This window comes from Marmota flaviventris, chromosome 14 (genome assembly GCF_047511675.1).
Source record: "Marmota flaviventris isolate mMarFla1 chromosome 14, mMarFla1.hap1, whole genome shotgun sequence".
Taxonomy (NCBI): Eukaryota; Metazoa; Chordata; class Mammalia; order Rodentia; family Sciuridae; genus Marmota; species Marmota flaviventris.
In genome coordinates this window covers 21,296,383-21,322,876 of record NC_092511.1, presented here as the reverse complement: position 1 = coordinate 21,322,876, position 26,494 = coordinate 21,296,383, and the positions used below count along the sequence as shown (strand labels likewise).

General features: G+C 37.5%; 1 protein-coding gene across 2 annotated transcripts in view; it reads right to left on the bottom strand.

The window, feature by feature from the left end:
- The window catches only part of Babam2 (BRISC and BRCA1 A complex member 2), a 395,729-nt gene that overhangs the window by 247,696 nt on the left and 121,539 nt on the right, over nt 1-26,494 (bottom strand). For both annotated transcript variants that reach the window (XM_027933462.2, XM_071601451.1), the window contains exons 5-6: nt 19,644-19,838; nt 708-782 (exon numbers count right to left, since the gene is read on the bottom strand). In XM_027933462.2, the coding sequence (XP_027789263.1) occupies nt 708-782; nt 19,644-19,838 (270 nt within the window). The remainder of the gene's footprint in view (nt 1-707; nt 783-19,643; nt 19,839-26,494) is intronic.

Below are 26,494 nucleotides of genomic sequence, written 5' to 3'. Positions count from 1 at the left end.
ATCATCAAATTAGAAGGCAGAAATTTTTCTTACATTATACTGAAATTAAATAACCTCAGGTTGAAATAGGGGGTGAGGACAGCCAGCCAAATCTTAAACCACCACCAAAATCTTCATCTGGAATGAACCTGGGCCTATGACTTAGAGCTTCCTTTTCAGAACTTGCTACTTGGTCCATTTAGTGTCTCTCTGCAAAACACAGCCTTGTGGTCAATCTTTTCTCTGTAAAACATTATAGACCCCTCCCCGAAACTAGCTGCCCTAGGTCATACTTTGCCTGCATCGCATTTTAAAGAAAGCCAGATACACTGGTCTAACTGCAGTGTGAGTCTCTGAGACAACCCAACTTTGAAAGTTCCTGAGTTTACCTGCTGACATAAAATGAAATGTCCTTTACAAAGCATGGTTAATATGCAATCGTATTTAAAGAAAGAACGCATTAGACAATTTCTAAGAATCTTTCACCCCCATAAAATTAAATTGATCTTTCCAAAGTTTAATAATTTTACCTTATACAAAAAACTCATGTCTAAATGACTTTTAAGGTTACTAGTTTACTTTTAGGTAAACAAATAGTTCAATGAATCTTCCTATAAACATTTTTAGTAGAATTTATCATCTGAATACAATGCTGACAAACCATTTATACAAATAATGAGTTAAGTGGTATCATTTGTATTCCTTTGCTTATAATCATATATTTTTACCTTGAGAAGGTATGTGGGAATGTTGCTGAAATCCACTGGCAATTTCAAGAGAAAACGAGCTGAAAATTCACCAGTCTGTAGAAAGAAAGATATAAGATTTTTAAAATTTGAGAAGTGACAATTATAGCCAAGGCCACAATTCATTCAACTTGTTCAAAATGCCTGCATTTTCAATTTGGATTTCCCAACACCAGGCAAACAAAGAAAGTGGGAAAGGCAAGACAGGGTCAAAAAGAAATCTGAAATTATTAGTTACTAAAAAGCATAATTTGAAGTATTAAAATTTGCATTTTAAATGTACAATAATATGGCAGTATTACCTTTTTCTTAAAAGCATGAAAATACATGAATGTACAATTATTATTTTTAAAAATTTAAACAATAGGAACAGTCCTATCCCTTAGATTAATTTGCTTTTATTAAAACATGCAGCCTCATCACTAATATTTATATCTCTCAAGGCTAAGACATATGTCACCTTATTTTAGAGTCTGTTTGGAAAAACATACAAAGGTCAAACTTCAACGTGTGCTAAGTACTTGAGTGGACCCTTCAAATAAGTTGCCAATTTCTTGAATGTCCATTAACATCGTTATCATCAACTAATGTCTGTCAGTAATTCCATCTATAAATTCACCTCTAAAAGAAATATGTACAGAGATTTAGTTATTTAAAACATTTAATTAAGTTATAAATAACAGCGACTTTTTTTGTATTTTTTGCTATGTGAGGGATCCAATCCAGGGCCTTGTGTGTGCTAGGCAAACATTCCACCACTGAGCTGCATCCCAACCTTGTTTCTATTTTCTAAGAGAAAAAATTGAGTAAGAGAAAAAAAGTTTCCTTCTTAATTTTTATGCTGGAAAAGACTAGGAAGTGATATTTCTTTTTAACTTTGTCATGGTCTTGAAGAGGAGCTTCCAGTGGCAACGAATTTGTGTGAGTGGCAGGGTTTGGTTCTTCACCTTTTCTCACTGCAAACAGGCAGCATGGCTTGGGATTTTCCCCTACTACATGTTTCAACAAAGAACTCCAGGGATGCTTGAGAACTACTCTAAAGAATATCCTCTATGTTCTTCATACTGTGTCTATTAAAGAGGTCCTGGTATCTTCTGTTTTCCCACCTTAAAAAATGAGCCATGCCAATTTCCCAAAACACATCTTTAAACAGACCAAGCATTTACAAATATTTATTATGGATGAAAGGATGAACCAAATAGGCACCCATGCACACCCCTTACAGACACAATTCCACACTGTCATCACTTCTTTCTACAAGCCCCTCAGGAACTGGCTTCAAGGTTCTGGCCCCAATTTTAAAGTTCTGACCTAAAACCTTGAAAATGCGGGCAGAAATATAAACCTTGAGCTCAGAAGATAACAATGATAACTAACATCTGCCTAGTTGTTTGTTTTACCTCTTACAACATCTTTAACTTGCATCAACCTCGGGCTAAGGACAAAACAAAACAAGCCTAAACTTGTGACAGAAAAAGGAGAAATGAGAATTGAATCTACAATACCAAAGCCCAGGGAAGCCTGATAGAGTCCCAGATGCCACTGTACCACCGGGAATGTCAATGGTGAGAAACAGAACTGATGCTCAGAGCTGAGCAGCTACTCTCAGTATTCAGTGTCATTATGTGTCAGTTACCTACAACCCAGGGCAGGGGAGAATACTTAAGAGCCACCTAAAGACCTATGCTCTGGTGTTTCAGAGAAGATTGGTAAGATCCTGATATAATTCTGGTTGAAGATTTCCAGAAGGTGTGGTTCTGGTGTTATGTATAACTCCTAGAGGACTCTAAAGCTAACATATTCTAGCAAGTGTGGTTCTTTAGATCAGGACATAGCTGGACCTCAGTCTGCTTTTAAGAACAAGGATCATACTTTGAAAGGAGTAAGTATAAAGGCAACATAGAACACCATGGAGTTAAATGGGAGTTCATAAGAACACCACCTAACCCAGTGGGAGATGAAGATATAGAAGAGAAAACAGAAAATTCTTCTCCCCCTGGTGCCATATACAATGCTATGAAGAAACACATCAAAGAATACATACTCCCAACCACTGACCCCTTCTCTTTCTCCTCTATACTCCATTTTTCTTTCATTATTTGCTCCCATCAGCATGAAAAGATCATAAAAAAAAAATAAAAGGTCTTCCTTGACTTCATATCTTTCATCAGTTTCCATCTCATTTCTCTGTTCTACTTCATAAATAATTTCTTTTTTTTAATTTTTATTGTTGGTTGTTCAAAACATTACATAGTTCTTGACATATCATATTTCACACTTTGATTCAAGTGGGTTATGAACTCCCATTTTTACCCCATATACAGATTGCAGAATCACGTTGGTTACACATCCACTGATTTACATATTGCCATACTAGTGTCTGTTGTATTCTGCTGCCTTTCCTATTCTCTACTATCCCCCCTCCCCTCCCCTCCCCTCTTCTCTCTCTACCCCATCTACTGTGATTCATTTCTCCCCCTTGTTTTTTCCCCTTTCCCCTCACTTCCTCTTGTATGTAATTTTATATAACCATGAGGGTCTCCTTCCATTTCCATGCAATTTCCCTTCTCTCTCCCTTTCCCTCCCACCTCTCATCCCTGTTTAATGTTAATCTTCTTCTCATGCTCTTCCTCCCTACTCTGTTCTTAGTTACTATCCTTATATCAAAGAAGACATTTGGCATTTGTTTTTTAGGGATTGGCTGGCTTCACTTAGCATAATCTTCTCTAATGCCATCCATTTCCCTGCAAATTCTATGATTTTGTCATTTTTTAATGCAGAGTAATACTCCTTTGTGTATAAGTGCCACATTTTTTTTTATCCATTCATCTATTGAAGGGCATCTAGGTTGGTTCCACAGTCTTGCTATTGTGAATTGTGCAGCTATGAACATCGATGTAGCAGTGTCCCTGTAGTATGCTCTTTTTAGGTCTTTAGGGAATAGACCGAGAATGGGAATAGCTGGGTCAAATGGTGGTTCCATTCCCAGCTTTCCAAGAAATCTCCATACTGCTTTCCAAATTGGCCACACCAATTTGCTGTCCCACCAGCAATGTATAAGTGTACCCTTTTCCCCACATCTTCGCCAGCACTTGTTGTTGTTTGACTTCATAATGGCTGCCAATCTTACTGGAGTGAGATGGTATCTTAGGGTGGTTTTGATTTGCATTTCTCTGACTGCTAGAGATGGTGAGCATTTTTTCATGTACTTGTTGATTGATTGTATGTCCTCCTCTGAGAAGTGTCTGTTCAGGTCCTTGGCCCATTTGTTGATTGGGTTATTTGTTTTCTTATTGTTTAATTTTTTGAGTTCTTTGTATACTCTGGATATTAGGGCTCTATCTGAAGTGTGAGGAGTAAAGATTTGTTCCCAGGATGTAGGCTCCCCATTACCTCTCTTATTGTTTCTTTTGCTGAGAAAAAACTTTTTAGTTTGAGTAAGTCCCATTTGTTGATTCTAGTTATTAACTCTTGTGCTACGGGTGTTCTATTGAGGAATTTGGAGCCCGACCCCACCGACTGTAGATCGTAGCCAACTTTTTCTTCTATCAGACGCCGTGTCTCTGATTTGATATCAAGCTCCTTGATCCATTTTGAGTTAACTTTTGTGCATGGCGAGAGAAAGGGATTCAGTTTCATTTTGTTGCATATGGATTTCCAGTTTTCCCAGCACCATTTGTAGGGATAACAGGAACATACCTCAATATTGTAAAAGCTATATATGCTAAGCCCCAGGCTAGAATCATTCTGAACGGAGAAAAATTGAAGGCATTCCTTCTAAAATCTGGAACAAGACAGGGATGCCCTCTTTCACCACTTCTGTTCAACATAGTTCTCAAAACACTGGCCAGAGCAATTAGACAGACGAAAGAAATTAAAGGCATAAAAATAGGAAAAGAAGAACTTAAATTATCACTATTTGCAGGTGACATGATTCTATACCTAGCAGACCCAAAAGGGTCTACAAAGAAACTATTAGAGCTAATAAATGAATTCAGCAAAGTGGCAGGATATAAAATCAACACGCATAAATCAAAGGCATTCCTGTATATCAGCGACAAATCCTCTGAAATGGAAATGAGGACAACCACTCCATTCACAATATCCTCAAAAAAAAAAAATACTTGGGAATCAACCTAACAAAAGAGGTGAAAGACTTATACAATGAAAACTACAGAACCCTAAAGAGAGAAATAGAAGAAGATCTTAGAAGATGGAAAAATATACCCTGTTCATGGATAGGCAGAATTAACATCATCAAAATGGCGATATTACCAAAAGTTCTCTATAGGTTTAATGCAATGCCAATCAAAATCCCAACGGCATTTCTTGTAGAAATAGATAAAGCAATCATGAAATTCATATGGAAAAATAAAAGACCCAGAATAGCAAAAACAACTCTAAGCAGGAAGTGTGAATCAGGCAGTATAGCGATACCAGATCTCAAACTATACTACAGAGCAATAGTAACAAAAACAGCATGGTACTGGTACCAAAACAGGCGGGTGGACCAATGGTACAGAATAGAGGACACAGAAACCAATCCACAAAATTACAACTATCTTATATTTGATAAATAATTTCTTATTAAAAAAATGAGTCTATCCTGAGGTTTGCATTTCCTCTTTTACTATTCTCTACCACCAGCCTTTCCTCACTACCACTCCAGCAAAACAGCTCAAAATGTCACCAATGGCCTCCCACTGCCAAATCCAATGGTCATTTACTTCTCAATCTTCGTCTTAGTGTTCTGTCAGTACCATTTTGACAGTTGACCATGCCTTTCCTTCAGTTGGTTTCCAGCATCTTCTCTACTCCACTTGCACTCTCCTCAACTTCTAAACATGGGAATACACCTGGGCTTAACTCCAAGACAACTTTACTGTATTAGAGCTCATCCAGGCTCATGACTTAAATAATATGTGCTGATGACTCCCAAATGTTCGATCTCCGTCTCAAACCTTTTCCTAATCCAAGTTTCATTTATTCACCTACCATGAACAAAATCAAATTCCTAATTTTGTGCTCTTCCCTTGATATTTATTCCTCATTTCAATAAATGGGAATTCCAATCTTTTAATATCTCAGGCAAAAAATTCCAGAATCATCCTGATTTCTATCTTTCTCTCTTACCCCACATTCAGAGACAGCAAATCTTACTTACTCCACCTCCAAAACACATCCTGAAGCCAACCAGTTCTCACCACCACCTGGTCTGAGCCACCAAGATCGAAAGGCTGGACAATCACAAATGCCCCTCACTGCTTCAGCTCTTGTTTGGGTGTAGTTTATTCTCATCTCAAGAGGCAAAATGATTCTTTTAACACATTAGTCAGATCATGATCATTTGCTCAAAAATCTCTAATGATAGAGATTTGGCTTCTGTATAGAGTACTATGAGGAAAAATTGAACAAAGATGCAAAAGAGGTGAAGAAGCAAAACATCCCAGAGAAAGAGAACAGCAAGTGTCAGGAGGGTTGATGCAAGTGCAGGGAACAACGAGAAGTTTAGTGTTACTGAAGCAAATAAGCACTAATACTGATTAAAGGTCACCCAGAAAGACTCCTCCCTAGTGTGAGCAATTTCTGAAACCCCCCAGACTGTGCCAACAACCATTCATAAAATTTGTGAACACTAAAATGGCGACTACAAGTATGTGGAACATTTCCTAAGTCATTTCTGGGGGTGTAAAGGCAGCTCTTTAAAATGCACTATGAGCTTCAAAGTGGTTGAGGAAGGGAACTAGAGAGATGATAATAAATCAAACTCATTTCTTTTTCATTTCCAGTTTATAAAGGCAAACTACACACAAATAAAAAATATCCATTTCTAACTATTAGTATAAAATGTCAATCTATAGGTTCAAGTGGCAATTTCAAAACTTTCTGTTAAACTCAATAGCTCATGTGTGTGTACACACACACACACACACACACACATGCATATTTGGAAAAAACAAATGAAATGTAGGATTTTGTAAATTAAAAGAACTCTTGCACATATAAGGTAATAGGAAAAATAATTACATATTTAGCACTTGGACTCATCTGAACTGCTAGTTATTTTTGTCCACAAACTGCATTTTAGCTCTTTTGCCCTGTTTTAGTTTGTACAATGTATTTTTATTCTCCTAGCTATTTTAAACCAACATTCTTTTAAAAACTCTCAGATGATCCCTACTTTATCCCTTCTCAAAATGTTGATCCTAGGACTAATATAAATTTGTGTGTGTTGGCAACAGGCTGATTTACACAACTAAAGTCATAATAAAAGAAATGTTGGTCCCAGGACTGATATAAATTTGTGTTTATCAGCAAGAGGCTGATGTACAAAACTAAAGTCATAATAAAAGAAACTTAGGTCTATGAAGGGAATTTGTTCTACTAGAAACCATAAAAAGCACTTTATGATCTCCAACTTCCAAGCCCACCAGATTCATTTTGCTGTCGAAAGAGAAAAGAGGACTCGGCGCTGGTCTCTAATCACACTGGTAATGCTGGGAATTCACTTTTTGGTTCTACTGTTGAGTCTCCTTGTAGCCCGCAAGCTAATCTGCCTCTGTGAAACTAAGCAAATGACAGTTTAAAACATATTTTCGTGTAAAATTTAAGTTACAAACATTATATAAAAAGGAAACCATAAATAAAAAATCCTTTTCTACCTCCGACAATGACTTTTTGTGCGTCTTTGACGTTTCAACAGTTATTCAAGTAATTTATGGTCACTTTGTTGTAACGTCAAAGATTGCTTCCACAGCAACCTTTCCTGTAGGCTGAAAATGAGACATTTAGATGCAGCCAAGTGAACAGAATTATTTGATTTTTTTTCTTTTTTGGTCAGTGCTTGGTTAAATCTTCTCTTGGATAGATGCAGAAAATTACCTGACCTATGACTGTTAAAATGTCAGTCTTTCTGCCAACTGCCTTAATGGCAATCTCCCCAGCATTAGCAATAAATATGTGTGTCCTTCCTTTTATCAAGTTATGGTACGCTGGCAAGTAACTTCAACTAACAAGGCTCTGGGTGCTGGCAATTTATTAGGCCTAAGCTTTTCTTTTGATAGGAGTAGCTGTGGCACGGTTTTCTCCTTTGGAAGTGACAGGTAGACCTCTCCTGCTGAATGTACTCCACGCTCAGGTTGTCCTATAAGGGGAAAGCCTCCTTTCTTAGAGACATTTTTCTTGTCAACAAATAAGCCTTTAGCTGCAATTGGCTGTTACCACTCAGATAAGTTAAAAGCTAAGATACAGGGGCTGGGGCTGTAGCTCAGTGGCAGAGCACTTGCTTCTCAGGTGTGAAGCACTGGGTTCGATCCTCAGCGCCATATATAGATAAATAAATTTTTAAAAAGCTAAGATACAGCAAAGGGTGACTTAACTTTAGTTGGGTGACAATCTGGTAAGAGTGATTCTTCAAACTGACAACTTATAAGCCTAATTCTGGAGACTGTTCTTTGACATATACATAAATGCGTAACTGTGAAAGGGAAAGCCATAGTTAGTTTAATTATATAAAAATTTTCTAAGATATTTTATTAAATTATCCCCCCCAATTCTGTTCAATTGGTATAATTCATTTACACCTGCTCTAAAAATGAGAAAACTGAAGCCAAGTATAGTCAAGAATTCTGCCTATAATCACTGAGAGAATAATGAGTCACAGAGCTCAACCTTAAGAATCAAGGTGTATTTGTGCATTCTTGACATGAATTAACAACTTAAAACGTGTTGGCACTATGCTAGGTACCACAAAATAATGAGTAAAAAGAGACAAGACCGCAGCCCTTGGGAAGCTTACAGTCCAGTGGATGAGTCAGACATTAATCAAAATAATCACTCCTATAAATTATAACATTTAATAAATGATGTGAAAGGGCAGAGTGCTCTGAGAGCAAATTTCTTGGAGATATGACCCAATTTAGGGTTTGGGGTTCATGACTTTGAGGAAATCTTTAAAACACCAAGTCAAAACACCACATGGAAAAATACACAATAAAGGTGACCAGGAGCTGGGTGCAGTGGCGCACACGGTAATCCCAGAGACTCGGAAGGCTAAGGCAGGAGGATCACAACTTCAAAAGCCAGCCTCAGAAAAAGCAAGGCACTAGGCAACTCAGAGACTCCATCTCTAAATAAAATACAAAATAGTGCTGGGGATGTGGCTCAGTGGTCAAGTGCCCTTGAATTCAACCCCAAGTACCCCACCTCACACACACACAAAAAAAGTGACCAGGAAAGGTATGAAAGAGAAAAGCAAAGAGAGAGGAATATCTACATCAGATAGTAAAGTGAATTTCAAAAGTAAGAATTAGAGCATGCTAGTATGGGTGTTAAATCAACAGACAGATTAATGGAACAGAAAGTACGACAAGAAACAAGCTCAAATACACTCAGTATAAGATGATAGTATATGATTGGCATATAATTGACAATAGGTAAGTAATTGGAAAAAAAATATCAGGATAAAGCCCAAATGAATAAAGCATTTCAGAGCATAAACTAAAACCATAAAAAAGGAAACGACAAACATCTGTATAACCTCGTACCAGGGAATGCCTTTCTAAAAGGACTCCAGACTCAGAAGTCCTAAAGGAAAGGGCTGATAAGCTTGGCTCCAGAACATAAAACCTTTCCAAATAGCAAAAGAACATCAACAGCGAAGTCAAAAAACAATAGACAAACTGAAGAAAATGTGCGACTCTATCACAAAGATAAGAGTTTGATGAAAAAGCTGATCAGCTTATGAGAACAGGCAAAGGATATATCAGGAAAGAAATATGAATGACTCTTAACTACATAAAAAGATGCCACCACTGAACTACACCCCAGCCCAAGATCTCTTCTTTGTTTGGTTTTCAGTATTTTGACTACAATGTGCCTTATTTATTTTGCCCCTGCATTTATTCCAGTTGAAGCTTGTAGAACCTCTTGAATCTGTAAATATATGTCTTTCACCATATTTGGAATTCTAGGGGCACTATTTCAACAAGTGGTTTCCTGCTCTCTCTCCTTCTTCTCTACCATCCTATGATTCCATAGTCTTATACAATGTTTTGCTACTGTCTTATAACCCAGGCCCCGATTTCCCTTCTTCCAAGTAACAGGCCCCACCCATGATCTGCCTGCTTTGACTCTACAGCGGTTTCAGGCAGTGGCTTTACTTTTTGTCCAGAGCTATAAGTCGTTACCTGTGGAAGGGTTAGGTCAGCAAGAGCTACTTGGCCATTAAAAGAAGTGCAACCTGACAGCAATCTACAAATCTGTCAATACACTATTGACAATAGTGTGGAGAAACAACCACTTTCATATATTGCTACTGGGTTCATTAACTGGTATAAACTTTATGGAGCTTTTTGGTGATAAAATATAAACACATATAATCTTTGATCCAGTAATTCCACTTCTAGTTACTTATTTTGTGGACAGGCAAATGACATTGATACAATGTTACTTATTACTGAACTGTTTGTAAGGAAAAGATCAGAAACAATGGCCAAGAACAGAGTCCAGATTTAATAAATTATGTTTCAATTATGCAAAGTAACAATATACAATTGTAAAAAAGAATGAAGGTATTCTCTTGGTACATAAATGAAAAAAATCTCTGAACAATACTAAGTCAGTCAAAAGTAAGGCACAAAATAATGAATAATATGTATAAAAGGGGCACAATATATTTGTATTTGCCAATACATGTAAAAAGAAATTCTGTAAAGCTATACTAGAAAAAAATTGTATTAGTACTTAGCAAGTGGAAGAATGAAAGAAAAGTGGAATGATTTGGGAGTATACAGAAAATAATGAATACTAAACAATATGAATATATTATCAATTCAAGAAAAAATTTAAGTAATTTAAAAATTAGAAATAAAATGTATGTAAGGAAATGCTTACAACTCATGTGTTCACTCATCCATTCATTCATCCACAAACATTTACTGAGAACGTACTGCACTGAGAAGTAGGCTAGGTAATAGAGACCTTAAGACAGATTAAAGCAGTCCTTAAGGACCTTAAAGTTAATTTTGACTAGAAAGTCAAACAAATATTATGGCGTGATAAGTGCTTTGACAGAGATGTTTATAGGATGCTTTGGGAGAAATTTAGTTAGGACTCTTAAGTTTCATGTGACAGAATTCCAATTTAAAATAACTTAAGCAAATAAAAAATAAATAATTAAAAGAATATGAAGTAGCCAGGCATAGAGGCACACACCTGTAATCCCAGTAGCTTCAGGAGGCTAAGGCAGGAGGATCTCGAGTTCAAAGCCAGCCTCAGGAACAGCAAAGGCACTAAGCAACTCAGTGAGATACTGTTTTTAAATAAAATACAAAATCGGGCTGGGAATGTGGCTCAGTGGCCAAGTGCCTATAAATTCAATCCCTGGTACCCTCTACCCTCCAAAAAAGGAGATGAGGTATCCTACAAATAAAAATACAGCCCAGTCTTAGTTCCAAGGATTCTAATAGCCTCCAAATTTTCTATTTATCTCTTATCTCTGCAGTCTCTGTGCTTCATTTTAATTCCTATGTGCCAGTTTGGGATTATTTTGACTAGATGACATGAGAAAAAAGATTCTCGATTTACATGTCAAAGACCAGCTAATTCATAAAGAAACAAGTCTCCCCATTTCAGTACTAACTCCAAATCCCTAGGGAAGAATTCTGTTTAGTTTATGTGCCTCCCAGATCTAATCAACTCTATTCCCACAGTTCCTTGCAATTAGTAAGTTAATGGTACCATAGGTTCATTGAAAATAATTGAAAAACTAGGAAATTCTTTTCTGAAGGGGAAAGCAGATTGAGTCATTTGTACATTTCCAAAACAAGACATTTTGTATAGAAGGAAGATTCTTCATCTTTTGCTTTTTGCTACAGGCATTTGTCCATGCCCTTGGTGTGGACAGCAAGGTATACACCACATCTGAGTGGCCGCGGGGGACATGGGGTAAAGCACCCAAGACTTCCAACAAGCAAGCAGCCTCACAACATAAGGAGGTGGCACAATTCTAGCCCTTCCTTACAAGCAGTTCTGGAAGTGTGTAAAGGAAATTGAAAAGGTTTCCTGTGTGTTTCATATGCTTATGTAAAACAAGGTCTTTTCCACTTAATGTTTCCTGCAGCTAAGAGAAACTTAAATTTCCTACTGATATCTCTATTATTTAATAAAAAAAATAATGAATTTCCTTTTAAGTGTCAGACAGATTGAAGAAATTATCATCTTTACCTTAATGCCCTGACATATAAGGTAATTTTGGTACACATCTTACAAATAATGTAAAAAAGCCGATATATAAACCACGGTGAGCAAGACTCTAAGAAAGCATTCCTAGAGAAGAAAAATGAAGTGGGGGTGGACCTCATGGAAATCAAAGGGTTATCAGTAAAGAAAAGGAACCAGAGAATGGAGGTGAGGAGGGAGTGGGGAAGTGCGGGGGAAGTGATATTGGCAAAAATTATATTCTTATGTTGTGTGCATGTACAAATATGTAACAACCAATCCCATCATTATGTACAACTATAATGAACAGAAAAATAAATAAAAATGATTTTTAAAAACTAGTTGTTAAAATGACTTCACCACATTTTAAATTTTGCTGTTTTGCCCAGCATGTTTTTAGTGGAATTCAGTAATAAACCACCAAATCTGTAATAAAAGCTGCATGAACCATAACCAAAAACTGAATTGACCTGTATGTCTTGCTGACATACAGGTCAATTCAGTATAGCAAATTCCTCAGCAAAAACAATAAAAAGAGAGCCTCTGTAATGGGTCCCCTTATTTCAAATAACAACCAAATCCTAATGGTTCCATGTAGTTAAAAAACAAAACAGATGATTCTGGTCAATTCCTAAGAGTATGCATGTTTGACCATCACACTAGAGTTTTTTTAAAGAACAAGTCAAATGTCATCAGAGTATAACCCCCGAAGCAACATAAATTCAAGAGGAATTATGAGAGACCTTTGCACATCCTTCTACCTGAGACTGGCTGGCATCACCAGAACACCTACTACAAACACTTTCCAGCAAGAAAAAGGCCATCCACTCCCCAGCCACCAGATATTTTGATCCTTTTCTTTGCACTCTTGCTCTCCTTCTCCCATCTTGCTAGACCAGTGCTGTCCAAGAGAAAAATAATGAAAAGCACACACGTGAGCCACATAGATCATTTAAGACTATTTAACATTTGCTCATGGCCACATTTAAAATGGTAAAAAGAAACAGTTGAAATGTTTATGTCCCAATGCATCTAAAACATTAGCCTTTCCACATACAATCAACATAAAAAACTGATATTTTTTTCATACTAACTCTCAAAATTCCTGTGTGTAGCTTACGTGTACATACATGTCAATTCGGTCTAGCCAATTCCCCAGTGCTCACAGTATGGCTTGGGGCTTCTCTGGTGAACAAGATGGTTCTAGACATTTTCTCGTTAACATTAATCCCCACGTTAAAGTCGATACTCCCTGCCACAAACACCTAAAGAGATACTTAAGCTACCAAAAGACAGGAACCTAAAACATTCCTGACAGGCAGACTGATACATACCTCCAGGTCAGTGGGCATGACCACGGAATCCCACTGCCTCTTCCAACTAATAGGTCTTTTTTCTTTTTCTTCCAACTATGTGTCATCTAAACCTTCTGGCTTTACTTCTCCATTTCTTTTCCTGAAGCTATGAAATTTGTTCTTCCATCCTTAAAAGTCCATCCAAAGTAAGCAACTTTCTTTCTTAACTCATTTACACCTTGTCTTTCATACTTTATTCACACCTTGGTGATGATACCTTCTGCTGATCCACATATGGTAACTTCATGATTAACAGTATTTTGAAGAATAATATAAGAACAATCATTGGACTGTCATTCATTGGGCACTGAATATAACAATTTTTTCAAGGGTATACAAAAAAACTAATGATGATAATAATATTAATACTTTCTATTATTTAACTCCATGTTGAGCTTAACTCTGTTTCCAACATACAAGATCTAATTTAATTTCTGCACTATTTTGGGGGCAATAGTGTAGTTATCTCCATGAATGTCCCATAAAGAACCTATAGTCACACAAAAAGAGCTAGGAACAGAATTAGAATCCAAGGCTTCTGCCTCTCAGATCACCTTATGCAGCACATCTCTGAATGGACTCTGTCCTGGAGGAGTTCGCCCTCTGCCACTGCTCAGATCTTCCCCTTCAAGTATAATATCACAGCAAGGGGGGCTGACAGAAACATAAGATATTACACAAATGAGGTGCTATCACAAAATGGCTCCTGTCCTCTCTGTATAGTATTTTTAGATGCTGTAAGAACTTAAGTGTATAAGCTTCAGATTTTTAAAATCTTGGCAGGATTTAGGTCAGATACAACATCAAAGGGGGGTGGGGTTGCTTTCTATTCCACTGTATAAGCATAAATCAGTATTAAGAAAATATCCACAGGGCTGGATGTGTAGCTCAATAGCAAAGTGCCTGCCTAACATGCACAAAGCCCTGGGTTCAATATCCTGTACTGGAAAAAAAAAATTTTTTTTAAACTCCTACCATGCAGGCATATAATACATGTTTTCATTCTGAATATATAAGCTTACATCCAAATGTATCACCTGTTTAAAAAAATTGAGTGCTTCCAAAAAATTACAAAACCAGCATAGACAAGGAATAGAATGTTCAGAAAACTCAATAAAGAAATGGCAAAGCAATAAAAAGAAACGACTTCATAAAAAGACAAAGGCAAACAATTAAGCAATAAAGAGTGGAATGTTTTTTGGGGGGTCTTCTTTCTCCCCCGCCCTTTTTTTAAGGCTTACTATCAAATGTGAACTTGCTAAAATTCTCTGAAAGGTGGTTTGGGAGAAAAAAGAAGAATGACTTTGCAAAGAATGAAAACACTGTATTTCAAATTAGCAGGCTTGTCAGAGGGCTGACAAGGAATTGAAGTTTACATGAATTTAAATTTTTTCTTGTACTATCTGAGAGTAAAAAACAGAGGCACCTCAGGTTTTCAAAAGCTCATACTTTTAGAGCAGAAGTGGAAGGTTAAGAGTATAAACTTATGTGACAGGAGGATTTGATGATGACCACAGTGAAGAGCATCCTCTACAATGACTAGAGAGCTGTGTATGTGCAGAGGTATTAGGTAATTAGGTATTAGGTAATCATGCACAGCATTCATCAGAAGGACCCTGGACCAGAGAAACCAAAATACATGGACTGACAGGCCAGGAAGAACACATTGATTCTTTTAGTATTTTATTTAGAGAGCATATTAATTTTCATGTTTTAATTAATAAACATCAATTTACTTCACATAAAAATTTCCTCAGGCCTCAACATGCTACTACAACAATAGATGTGATTTATCAATCAGTAAACCAGTTTCAATAAGCTCCTAATTCTTGTTCCCCATGTACACCACACCATGCCTCTAGGTTTTCCCCAACCATGTGACCCACTCATCTCCTCCACTGACAGTGCCTTGTCCATCTTTCTTCAGGACCTAGGTCAGTTTTGGGTAACCAGAAAATACTTTCCTTGGTCCCTCTATTCCACAGCGGTTGGCTGTATTGCTGAACACTTACACATTTGAAAAATAATCTAGTTTTGCTATGTCATTTTTTTTACAAATACGCATTGAATCTTCTCAACTTAACTTTATCCCCTCTGAAGCATAAGCCATGATATAAGCATAAAATATCTGATACACATCTTTATTTACCCAAAACCTAGCATAGTACACTTCCCATAAATGTACATTGGTCCTATACTAGCTTTTTAACCCTGTTATATTGAATGTTGTTGGTTTAGTGCAACATTCCAGCACACAAAAATAATTTTCTAGATTCTGTGATCTTTTATAATAAGAAATTTTCATGATTTTACATAATAGCTATCTTTTCAAGCTCTATACTACCACAAAAACTGAAACTCATGCCTTATGTCATCTGTGTAAGCTCTTAATAAATAAATAGTCCACAGAACAGGGCTGAAGGAAAAGCCTTGTGACATATAATAAGACACCTGGTGGCTAACAGGAGTTAAACCCAATCATTTAACACAGATTCTGACTAAGAAAGGAGTACATAGTTAGTGGAATACTAAGGGAGAATGACTTCATTGAAAAAAAATAAAAATAAAAATAAAAAGGGCTGTGGATGTGACTTCATGGTTAAGTACTCCCAGGTTCAATCCCTGGTACCCCCACTCGGAAAAAAGCAAGATCTTAAAGAGATATTTGTACATCTATGATCACTGCAATATTATTCAAAATAGTCAATAGGTGGAAACAATTCAGGCCCACCAAGAGACAACTAGATAAACAAAATGTGATGTATGTGTACAATGGAATAATGTGCAGCCTTAATTTGAGAAACTCCATCACATTCTACAATATGGATAAGTCTTGAAGACATCAAGTTAAGTGATATAACTTAGTCACAAAAGGACAAATACTACACAACTCTACTCAGGTGAAGCATCTAAAGGAGTCAAAATCAAAGAAATAGAAAAGTGTTTGCCAAGGGATAAGGGAAGGAGGAATTAGTGTTTAAAGGGTACAGAATTTCAGTTTCACAGGAAGAAAATGTTCTAGAGATCAACTGTCCTAGCAATGTGAAGATCATACTTAATAGTAATGAACCATGGCTTAGAGTTATATATCTTTTCCTATAATATAAATAATTTACAAAAGAAAAAAACCTTTATTTTTAAACTTAATTAAAAAGATTTGTAACAAAATTAAATTTTAGTCACTAAAATTTAAATTTTAGTCATGCCAATTCAAAGGTATTAATCATGTGGAAGACCTTGGAAATTATATCTTTTAAGAAAAAGCTAAAGACTAAATGTGAGAACATACTTAACCTAAGAAAAGACTAAGTGAAATCTAAAAGTATTAACAAGAAAAGAGTACCTAAACTTATTCTATGCTTAACTAGAGTTTATTCATTAATTAATTCAACAAATTTTCATGGAATACCAAAGACATAGTAGGTACTGCTTCAGGTATTTAGGATATATCAGTGAACAAAACAAAGACCCCTGCCCTCAAGAAATTTAAATTCCCATGGGGAGAGACAAACCATAAACATAATAAATAAGTGTAACAGGCTTCCTCTAAGTGGCTCCCAATGGTCCCTGGCACTCACACTCTTATGTAATTCCTCTCCTATGTGTGGGCTGGACCTAATAAACAGAATATAGCAAAAAGTGATGGCATGTCACTTCCGAGGTCAGGTTATAAAATATTGTGGTTTTTGTCTTGCTCACACATTCTTGCTGTCTCCTAATTGCTTGCTCTGGTGAAGCCAGCTGCCATCTTATGAGCTGTCCTGTGGAAAGCCCTAAGGAGAGGCAAGGAACTCAAAGAAGCTTCCAGAAAACACTTAACTGAGGCCCTCAGTTCAACAGTCCACAAGGAACTGAATTGTGTCAACAACTACATAAATAAGCTTGTAAAATCCCTCTCCAGAGGAGCCACAAGATGATTAAAGCTCTGGCCAATACCCCAGTGCATCCTGGGAGGGTTAATAGAAAGTCCACCCAGATTCTTGATAAACAAAAGCTACAAGGGTAAATATTATCACTTTAAGCCACAAAGTTCTGGAATGATCATTTTACCCAGCAACATATAACTTTTTAAAAAGATACACCTTAAAAAGAAGAGTAGAGATTTTTAAGGAAGAGAATTTTAAGAACTGGTATTATAAGGACTTGTATATGAATGTTTATAAACCATTATTCATAAAATTTAAAAAGTAGAAACTTGCGCTAGAGTTGTAGCTCAGCAGTACAGTGCTTGCCTGGCACATATGAGGCACTGGGTTGGATCCTCAGCACCACATGTAAATAAATAAATAAAATAAAGATATTGTGTCCATCTACAACTAAAAATATTTTTTTTAAAAGTAGAACTCAGATGCCCAGTAGTTGGTGAAAGCATAAACAAAATGTTGTATGTCTAACAGTGGAATATTATTCAGCCATAAAAGGAAATGAAAGGCTGACATGTGGTTCATGAATAGCTCTCAAGCTTATGACACAGAAGGAAAGAAACCAATCATAAATACCAAATACTATATTATTCTCTTACATGAAATAGTCAAAAAAGAAAATCTATTAGTTTGGTGGTTCCCTGGCACTGAAGGTAGGAACAGGAATAACTAAATAAGCATGAGGATCTTACTGGGGTGATGGATCTGTTCTAAACTAGAACATGGAGGTGGCTGCTTAATTAGCAAATTTACTTTAAAAATCACTGACTAGTATAGTGGAGTAGGGAAGGGGAACATGGGAGGAATAGATGAATTCTAGATAGGGCAGAGGGGTGGGAAGAGAAGGGAGGGTGCAGGGGGTTGGCAATGATGGTGGAATGTGATAGACATCATTATCCAAAGTACATGTATGAAAACACGAATTGGTGTCAATGTTGGTGTCTTTATATACTACCAAAGATATGAAAAATGGTGCTGTATATGTGTAATAAGAATTGTAATGCATTCCACTGTTGTTTATTTTGTAAAAAATCAGTTAAAAATAAATGAATGAATGAATGAATGAATTACAAAGAAAATCACTCACGTGTACAATTAAAACAGGTTAAGGTTAAGTTTATGGTATCTAAATTATACCTCAAGAAAGTTTTTTCTTTTTTTTTTTTCAATTGGGGGAGGCAGGAACAGTGGCACATGCCTGTAATCTCAGCAGCTTGGGAGGCTGAGACAGGAGAATCACAAGTTCAAAGCCAGCCTCAGCAACTTAGCAAGGCCTTGAGCAAATTAGCAAGACTCTATCTCAAAATAAAAAAGGTGGGGGGCGGGGTGGGAGAGTCAATAGGGCATTACTGAAAACACATTAGTAGAAACTTGAAGAAAGAAGGGATTAGCCGGGTGAATATCTAGGGGAACCGTACCGGGGAACAGAGAACTTATGCCAAGAGCCCAGGGCAGGAAAATAGCTGGTGTGTCTGCAGCACAGCAAAGATGCCAGAGCAACCAGAGATGAACATGAGAGAGGAGGAGACCCAGCGAGCAAAAGAACAATGGACAGAGGACAGTGGCAACAGCAATCATGCTTTTCACACCACTGGAAGGACTATGCCTTTTACCATGAGAGAAAAAAGAACAGTATCTGAAGACTCTGGGCAGAGGAGTTACATGATCTGACTTGTAGTATAAAAGGATTATACGATGTCAAGAAATTATAAAAAGGAAGTATTAAAGGCTCTTGTAAAGGAAATATTAAAGACTCTGCCATCAGAACCACTGACCTCCCTTAACTGACTGGGATAGAGGAGAAATCCCTCCTTGAAAGGGAAGGGGAACTTGTTAACATCTCCAAATGTGGCCCACTCTGGAGGCTGGGGCAGGAGGATGGCAAGTTCAAAGTCAGCTTCAACAACAGTGAGGCACTAAGCAACTCAGTGAGACCCTGTTTCTAAATAAAACACAAAATAGGGCTGTGGAAGTGGCTCAGAGGTTGAGTGCCCATGAGTTCAATCCCTGATGCTAAATTTTAAAAAATTATATATATATATATATAGATATATATATATATATAGATATAGATATATATATAGATATAGATATATATATATATATATAGAGAGAGAGAGAGAGAGAGAGAGAGAGAGAGAGATCGCGCACATGGGTCACCTGCATCAGGTTCTGCCCCTAGCTTCTGAAGATCAGGGACTGGGGATGACATTCTGAATTTTACAAAGTTCCCAGTTGATATCTTTGAGAAACAATAACCCAGATAAACATTAAGGTCCCTTTAAACTATGACAAAGTGCACAGGTTACCTAAAGAAATGACTGTTGTTTACCATGAATAGACATCTAAATTGGTTAGTTCATTTTGTTTTATTTTGTTACAGATGAAATAACTTCTCCCCCATTTTCTGAACACCTTACCCAGTTGTTTTTCTTCCCGGCATAAATTTCCATGTTCTCCCCATACTGAGGCTCTTCCAGCAGCGTCTGGTACTCAAACATGAGGCGTGAGCTCTCGCGGAGGCGGCTGCACTGGAACTGGTGGTACTGCTGCACCAACTCCTTCACCACCAGCAAGAGGCACTCAGGGTTTGAAGGGTTCCAGGAGGCGAGGTTCTGCAGAGCCATAAATAAATAAATCCCATGTCACATCAATACAGAGGAAAAGAGATATAAAAATCTCACAGTGTGGGGCTGGGGATGTGGCTCAAGCGGTAGCGCGCTCGCCTGGCATGCGTGCGGCCCGGGTTCGATCCTCAGCACCACATACAAAGATGTTGTGTCCATCAAAAACTAAAAAATAAATATTAAAAAAAAAAATCTCACAGTGATAGACTTTTCTTAATTAGCCATGACCCCAGAGATGAAGTTAGAAGGGTCTTGTGAGCTTGGTGATTTCTCCACTTTCCAAAACTCTGTGCAGAAAAATCAAGGAGTTTGGCCATGAATAGGAGGCAATCGAAAAATGTCAAGAAGGGTAGTTAACAAAATAAGAAACCTAAATATCCCAGAAGACAGAACTTGTTTCTTATTCTTTTACAATTTTAGCGTTTTTTTCAATTGGCACTAAAATTCAGCATAATATGCTACAGTAATTTAACTCCAGATCCACAGGCCATCTGCATCAGCAACAGCAGATGTAAACATGAGAGTCTCACAGAACTATAAACACAAAGGTGATGGTTCAGCCTGAAAAAGAGAGGAACAGATTAGAAACAAGGGGAAATACAATTAAGAAAGGCATATCTAACAGAAAAAAAGGAAAGAAATAACTAGGACATTTTATGACCAGGAAAGTTTCTGGAAATGGGTGAAACTCTGTGAAGTATACAGTAATTGTAGGCTCACATTCATTAATTACACAAATATGTATCAATTCCTATCATGTATCAGCCACTGTTCAAGGCAAGGAAGAAAACAGTTCAAGTTCCTACTCTTAAGATTTTACATTTTAATGGGAAAATTAAGAATAAATAAATATAGTAGATGTGATAAATGACACTGAGAAAAATAGAGCATATTATTCCAGAAGCCTAGTAAAGGGAGTTCTTCAAGGATAAAGAACTGATCATTAAGTGTCCAATGGTGCTGATGAGTAAAACAAGTCTAAGGAGTCAATACTGGCTCTAGTACACACAGGTCAGTAGTGTCCCCGACAAATACTATTTGGTAGAGTAAAGCTTGGTCATCAGGGGTTTAAGAGAATGCAGAGAAAGAAATTGCAGACAGCTAGTACAAACAGTTCAAACTGGAAATTAGAGAGGAATGCGGGGTCAAGGGTATGCTTTATATGGAGGTCCCTGGCCTGACACAGTCTTCCTGCAGACAGGGAAAACTGATGACACAATAGAGAGAAGATGCGAACACCAACAGAGGATAGTGAGGCAGGTGGGGATCCAGGGGCGGGTGGCGATGGATTGGATCTCCAAGAGGGCTGGCCTTAGAAAGGAGCAGAGTCTATCCCCAGAAAACAGAGGAAAGGCCAACTGAACAAGTACACAAGCAGGCAGGCCATTCCACCTGCTGGCAGGAGCTTGTGGCACTTCTCTTCTGATGGCTGACATCTTCTCCATGAGATGGGGAAGAAGATGATGATCTCTGAAAGTGAGGAAGCAGGATAGGATACTGGAAGTTCAAAACAAAAGTATGAAATAGTCATTTAGAAAAATAAATGAACTGGAGAAATGCAGTTGGAAGTCCAGAGAGCACCAAAAGCCCACTGAGGTCGGAGGTGTGATTTGTAAGTGAGACCAGCTAACCTACAATCCACTGCCTCAGTATAGATGTGGAGGAGGGGGGATTTGGATTCAACAAAGGTTGGGATTTTGCAGACAAGTACTAGGGAGCTTTCTAGGGGAAGAGATCTTAGAGGGGCTGCAAAAGAATGATTATAATCATGAACCACAGTCATTTAGCCAGGATAAAGCCAAATTAAGTTCTTAAGGGAAATGAGAGTTAATGAAAAGGTGGCTGGACCAATGGACTGCAGGTCTTGGTGGTGGGTCAAAAGAATTGTTAGAAGTTGAGACACAAAAAAAGAAAGAACTGGAAAGACAGAAGGATGTGCTCAGAGACTGGATGCTAGCCACTGGAGATAATGGAGGTAGTATAATAGGTATAACCCGGTTTGGTGTACTACCCCCAAAAAGGGTTGGCATGGCTAAGGCAGAGTGGAGGATGAGATCATGACAGGAGAGGAGGTCAGGGATTGAATGGCAGGGGTATTAGAAGAATCATTTATATGAACATTAAAATCACCCAGAATCATGACAAGAGTAATGCTGAGAGGGTGCCCAGGAGCAACATGCTAAAACCCTCAAGTAATAAAGAGAAGGACTCAGGGGTCTTTAAATAACAAGGAGAGAGCAGAGGGTCCTTGAGGCTGCTGGCTAAGTTTCGAGCTGAGGGTGAAGGAAAAGGAATTTCCTTGATAGCAGTATGAAGAGCAAGGCAAGTGTCTCCAAGCATTGAGTCACAGGGGTAAGACAGACATTAGTACAAACAACTATTGATGTATATGTTATTTGTTTCTCAAATAACCACTTATTTGAGAAACAGGAAAGGAGGCAGAATCTCAGGGCAGAGAGGGGGCCAGGCTTTAGAACAGGGATTCTCAAACTTCCCAAAGAAATCACGGAAGAGCCTTAGCCATTGCCTGGACCCTACCCTGCCACCCCCTACCACTCACATGCATGCACACGCGCGAACACACACACACACACAACATATTCTGGTTTCACTGGGTCAAACAGGGTGTAGCCTGTGTACTGGAATTTTTTTCCTAAAAGTTCTAACAAGCAACAAAGGTTCAGAACCAAAAACTTACAGGAAAGCGGGGAGGGGAGGGCTGAAGATATCAGGGACTTTACTGATTAACAGGCCAGGGAAATATCTAAAAACACCTACTCTACAAATCTAGAACTATAACATCTATTAAAAAAAACACCAATACATTACAAATGTTCAGCAGGTAGTAACTGCATACTTGCCAAATCATAAAAAAGTCTAAAAACTTTCCATATATTCAAGTTAATCACTATGGACACCTTGTAAGTTATATTATTATCTCATTTCACAGATGAGGAAACTGAGGCAAAAAGTAGTATCTTGCCTAAGGTCACAAAGTTATTGAACAATAAAGCTGGGTTCTACCCATAAGCAATTTGTCTCCAAGTCCCTGCTCTAAATAACTATACCATAGGTTCTCAAACATGTTAGTCTCAGGAAACTTTTACATAAAGAGCTCATAAAACTTCTGTGAGTTATGTGGATTCATATTTACTATAATTAATATATACTGTATTAAAAATTAAAACAGATAAAAACTGAAATATTTAATTCATTTTTAAAAGTAAACCCATGTTAATATGAATGACATTTTTAATAATAACTCTATTTTCAAAAACAGTACAAAGATGGCATTGTTTTGCATTCTTATAAATCTCTTTAATGTCTGGTTTAATAAAAGTTGGATTCTCATATCTGTTTCTGCATTCAATTCTGTTGCAGTATGTTATTTTGGCTGAAGTATATGAAGAAAATCCAGCCTCAATCTAACAGGCAGTTTGAGAAAAGGAGTATTTTAAATAGACTTTTCAAATATTCTTTGATACCACCCCAAAATTCAACAAGTAGAGCCTGGCACACTGGCACACACCTGTTGGCCCAGCCACTTGAGAAGCTGAGGCAGAAGGACCACTTGAGTCTAGGAGTTCAGTGCCAGCCTGGGCAAAACAACAAGACCATTTCTAAGCAATAAAAAAATTAAGACACTCAACAAGTGGTATTTTCTTAAAGGTTAGCTGCAATGCAGAATCTGAAACTATATCAATAAATATTTTATATTCTTACATTAAATTCCATTCATCTATCCTATCCTTTGAATGAATCTTTTACTCATTTATGACTTTGTACATCCTGCATTGGTTATTTAGTAAATATTGATTCATTGAGTTATGCATATCTTCCCATTGCTAACAAATTTCATTCATATAATATAAAAAACAAATCAGCTGGGCGCAGTGGTACATGCCTGTAATCCCAGCAGCTCAGGAAGCTGAGGCAAGAAGATTGCAAGTTCAAGGTTAGCCTCAACAACTTAATGAGACCCTCAGCAACTTAGGAAGTTCTCAAAATCCAATTTTTAAAAAGGGTTGGGGATGTAGCTCAGTGGTACAGAGCCCCTGGGTTTAATCTCTAGTACCACAAGAAAATAAAAAGTAAAATAATTGGCAGTCATTATGAAGTCAAACAACAACAAGTGCTGGCGAGGATGTGGGGAAAAGGGTACACTTGTACATTGCTGGTGGGACTGCAAATTGGTGCGGCCAATTTGGAAAGCAGTATGGAGATTTCTTGGAAAGCTGGGAATGGAACCACCATTTGACCCAGCTATTCCCATTCTCGGTCTGTTCCCTAAAGACCTAAAAAGAGCATACTACAGGGACACTGCTACATCGATGTTCATAGCAGCACAATTCACAATAGCTAGACTGTGGAACCAACCTAGATGCCCTTCAATAGACGAATGGATAAAAAAAAAATGTGGCATTTATGCACAATGGAGTATTACTCTGCATTAAAAAATGACAAAATCATAGAATTTACAGGGAAATGGATGGCATTAGAGCAGATTATGCTAAGTGAAGCTAGCCAATCCCTAAAAAACAAATGCCAAATGTCTTCTTTGATATAAGGATAGTAACTAAGAACAGAGTAGGGAGGAAGAGCATGAGAAGAAGATTAACATTAAACAGGGATGAGAGGTGGGAGGGAAAGGGAGAGAGAAGGGAAATTGCATGGAAATGGAAGGAGACCCTCATTGTTATACAAAATTACATATAAGAGGATGTGAGGGGAAAGGGAAAAAAAAACAAGGGGGAGAAATGAATTACAGTAGATGGGGTAGAGAGAGAAGAGGGGAGGGGAGGGGAAGGGAGGGGGGATAGTAGAGGATAGGAAAGGCAGCAGAATACAACAGACACTCGTATGGCAATATGTAAATCAGTGGATGTGTAACCAATGTGATTCTGCAATCTGTATATGGGGTAAAAATGGGAGTTCATAACCCACTTGAATCAAAATGTGAAATATGATATATCAAGAACTATGTAATGTTCTGAACAACCAACAATAAAAATTATAAAAAAAGAAAAAAAATAAAAAGTAAAATAAATCATATTCATTTATACTAACACCAATCTCATCAGAAAAGTTTTTAAACAGTGTAAAAATATTAACCTCAGGGTAGTAAACACAAGTTTTCCAAAGCACTAAGTTTCACTTGAAGGATAAAAAATTGTCATTGGCAATAAATATTGTCAAGTCGTTTACCTTGAAGTAATAACCTCACTTTGGTTTTTTTTTTTCCAATATTTTTAGTTGTATATGGACACAATACCTTTATTTTATTTATTTTTAATTTTATGAGGTGCTGAGGCTCAAACCAGTGCCTCACGCATGCTAAGAGAGCACCCAACCACTAAGCCACAACCCCAGCCCTCTCAGTTTGTTTTTGAGAAAATGTCTGTCAACTACTCAAGTCTGAATAACTATAGTTCATCCATCAATCATTCTTTCAAGGACAAAGGAATAAAAGCACATGGGGGCTGGGAATATAGCGTAGTTGGTAGAGCGCTAGTCCAGCATGCACAAGGCCCTGGGTTCAATCCCCAGCACCACAAACAAAAAGCAACTAATTCAACTTGCAACTCAAACACAACAGGGGTTTTCCTCAAGGACTGGGACTTTAAAAAATTGTAATTTTTAGAACTTCATTTCAGACCTTCTTAAGTGAACTGACTTTTTCCCCCCAAGAATATGCAGCATTAGAGAACAGAGTGACTACTTGCAGTGTCACTGTATGCACTGCCCTGATTAGGGCTCAGGCATCAGTTGTACCTGGCACTGCTTCTGTAGTGTAAGTACAGATACTAGCACAGCAGCGGGGTGGATAATATTTTAATGTGATTCTGAAAATGGTTTTGACTTTGTAGACCTCTGAAAGGGTCTCAGGAGTCCCCAGGAGTCTGCAGACCACACTTTAAGATCCATGAGACTACATCATATTGCTTAAACACATATAAGCATGGCTTTTATCAAAAGAAACCAAACGAAAAGTAAAAGGATGCGTTCATTAAAAGGAGAGCAGCCAAAGGTCAACCGACCATGGGCTGAAAGCACTAAGGGAAAAAAACATGCCTCTGTACCAACATGCACAGATTTTTTTTCTGTCATTATTATCTAAACAACAGAAATGATTTAAAATCCACAGGAAGATGTGCATAGATTATATGCAAATATTACATTATTTTACACACGGGACTTGCACATATTCAGATTTTGGTATCCATGGGGTCTCTTGGAACCAATCCCCACAGATACCAAAGAACAATGGTACTTTATTGACTGGGTTGACTTACAGGAACTAAATGACAGTGGGGAAAGTGCTCTTGCATTTATAGGAAACACAGACCTTCACAGATGTTCACATAAAGACTTGAATGAAGGAAGGTGAGTCTTTCAGCATTGGACAATGAATAAAAGCAACATCTTGATATAAAAACGATTTGATAAAAAGAGGGCAAAGTCTTCCCTGGCAAACCTTTTGACCTCAACTACCACTGCCTGAAATTCCTTCTGAGCTATGCAAGACACCATTCAAAGTGTTAACAAAATATAACAAGGAAGTATAGGACTTAAAATGATCATTACATAGCTGGCTATGACTTTCCTTCAGATATCATTAAACATTGATAAATAGGAAAAATATA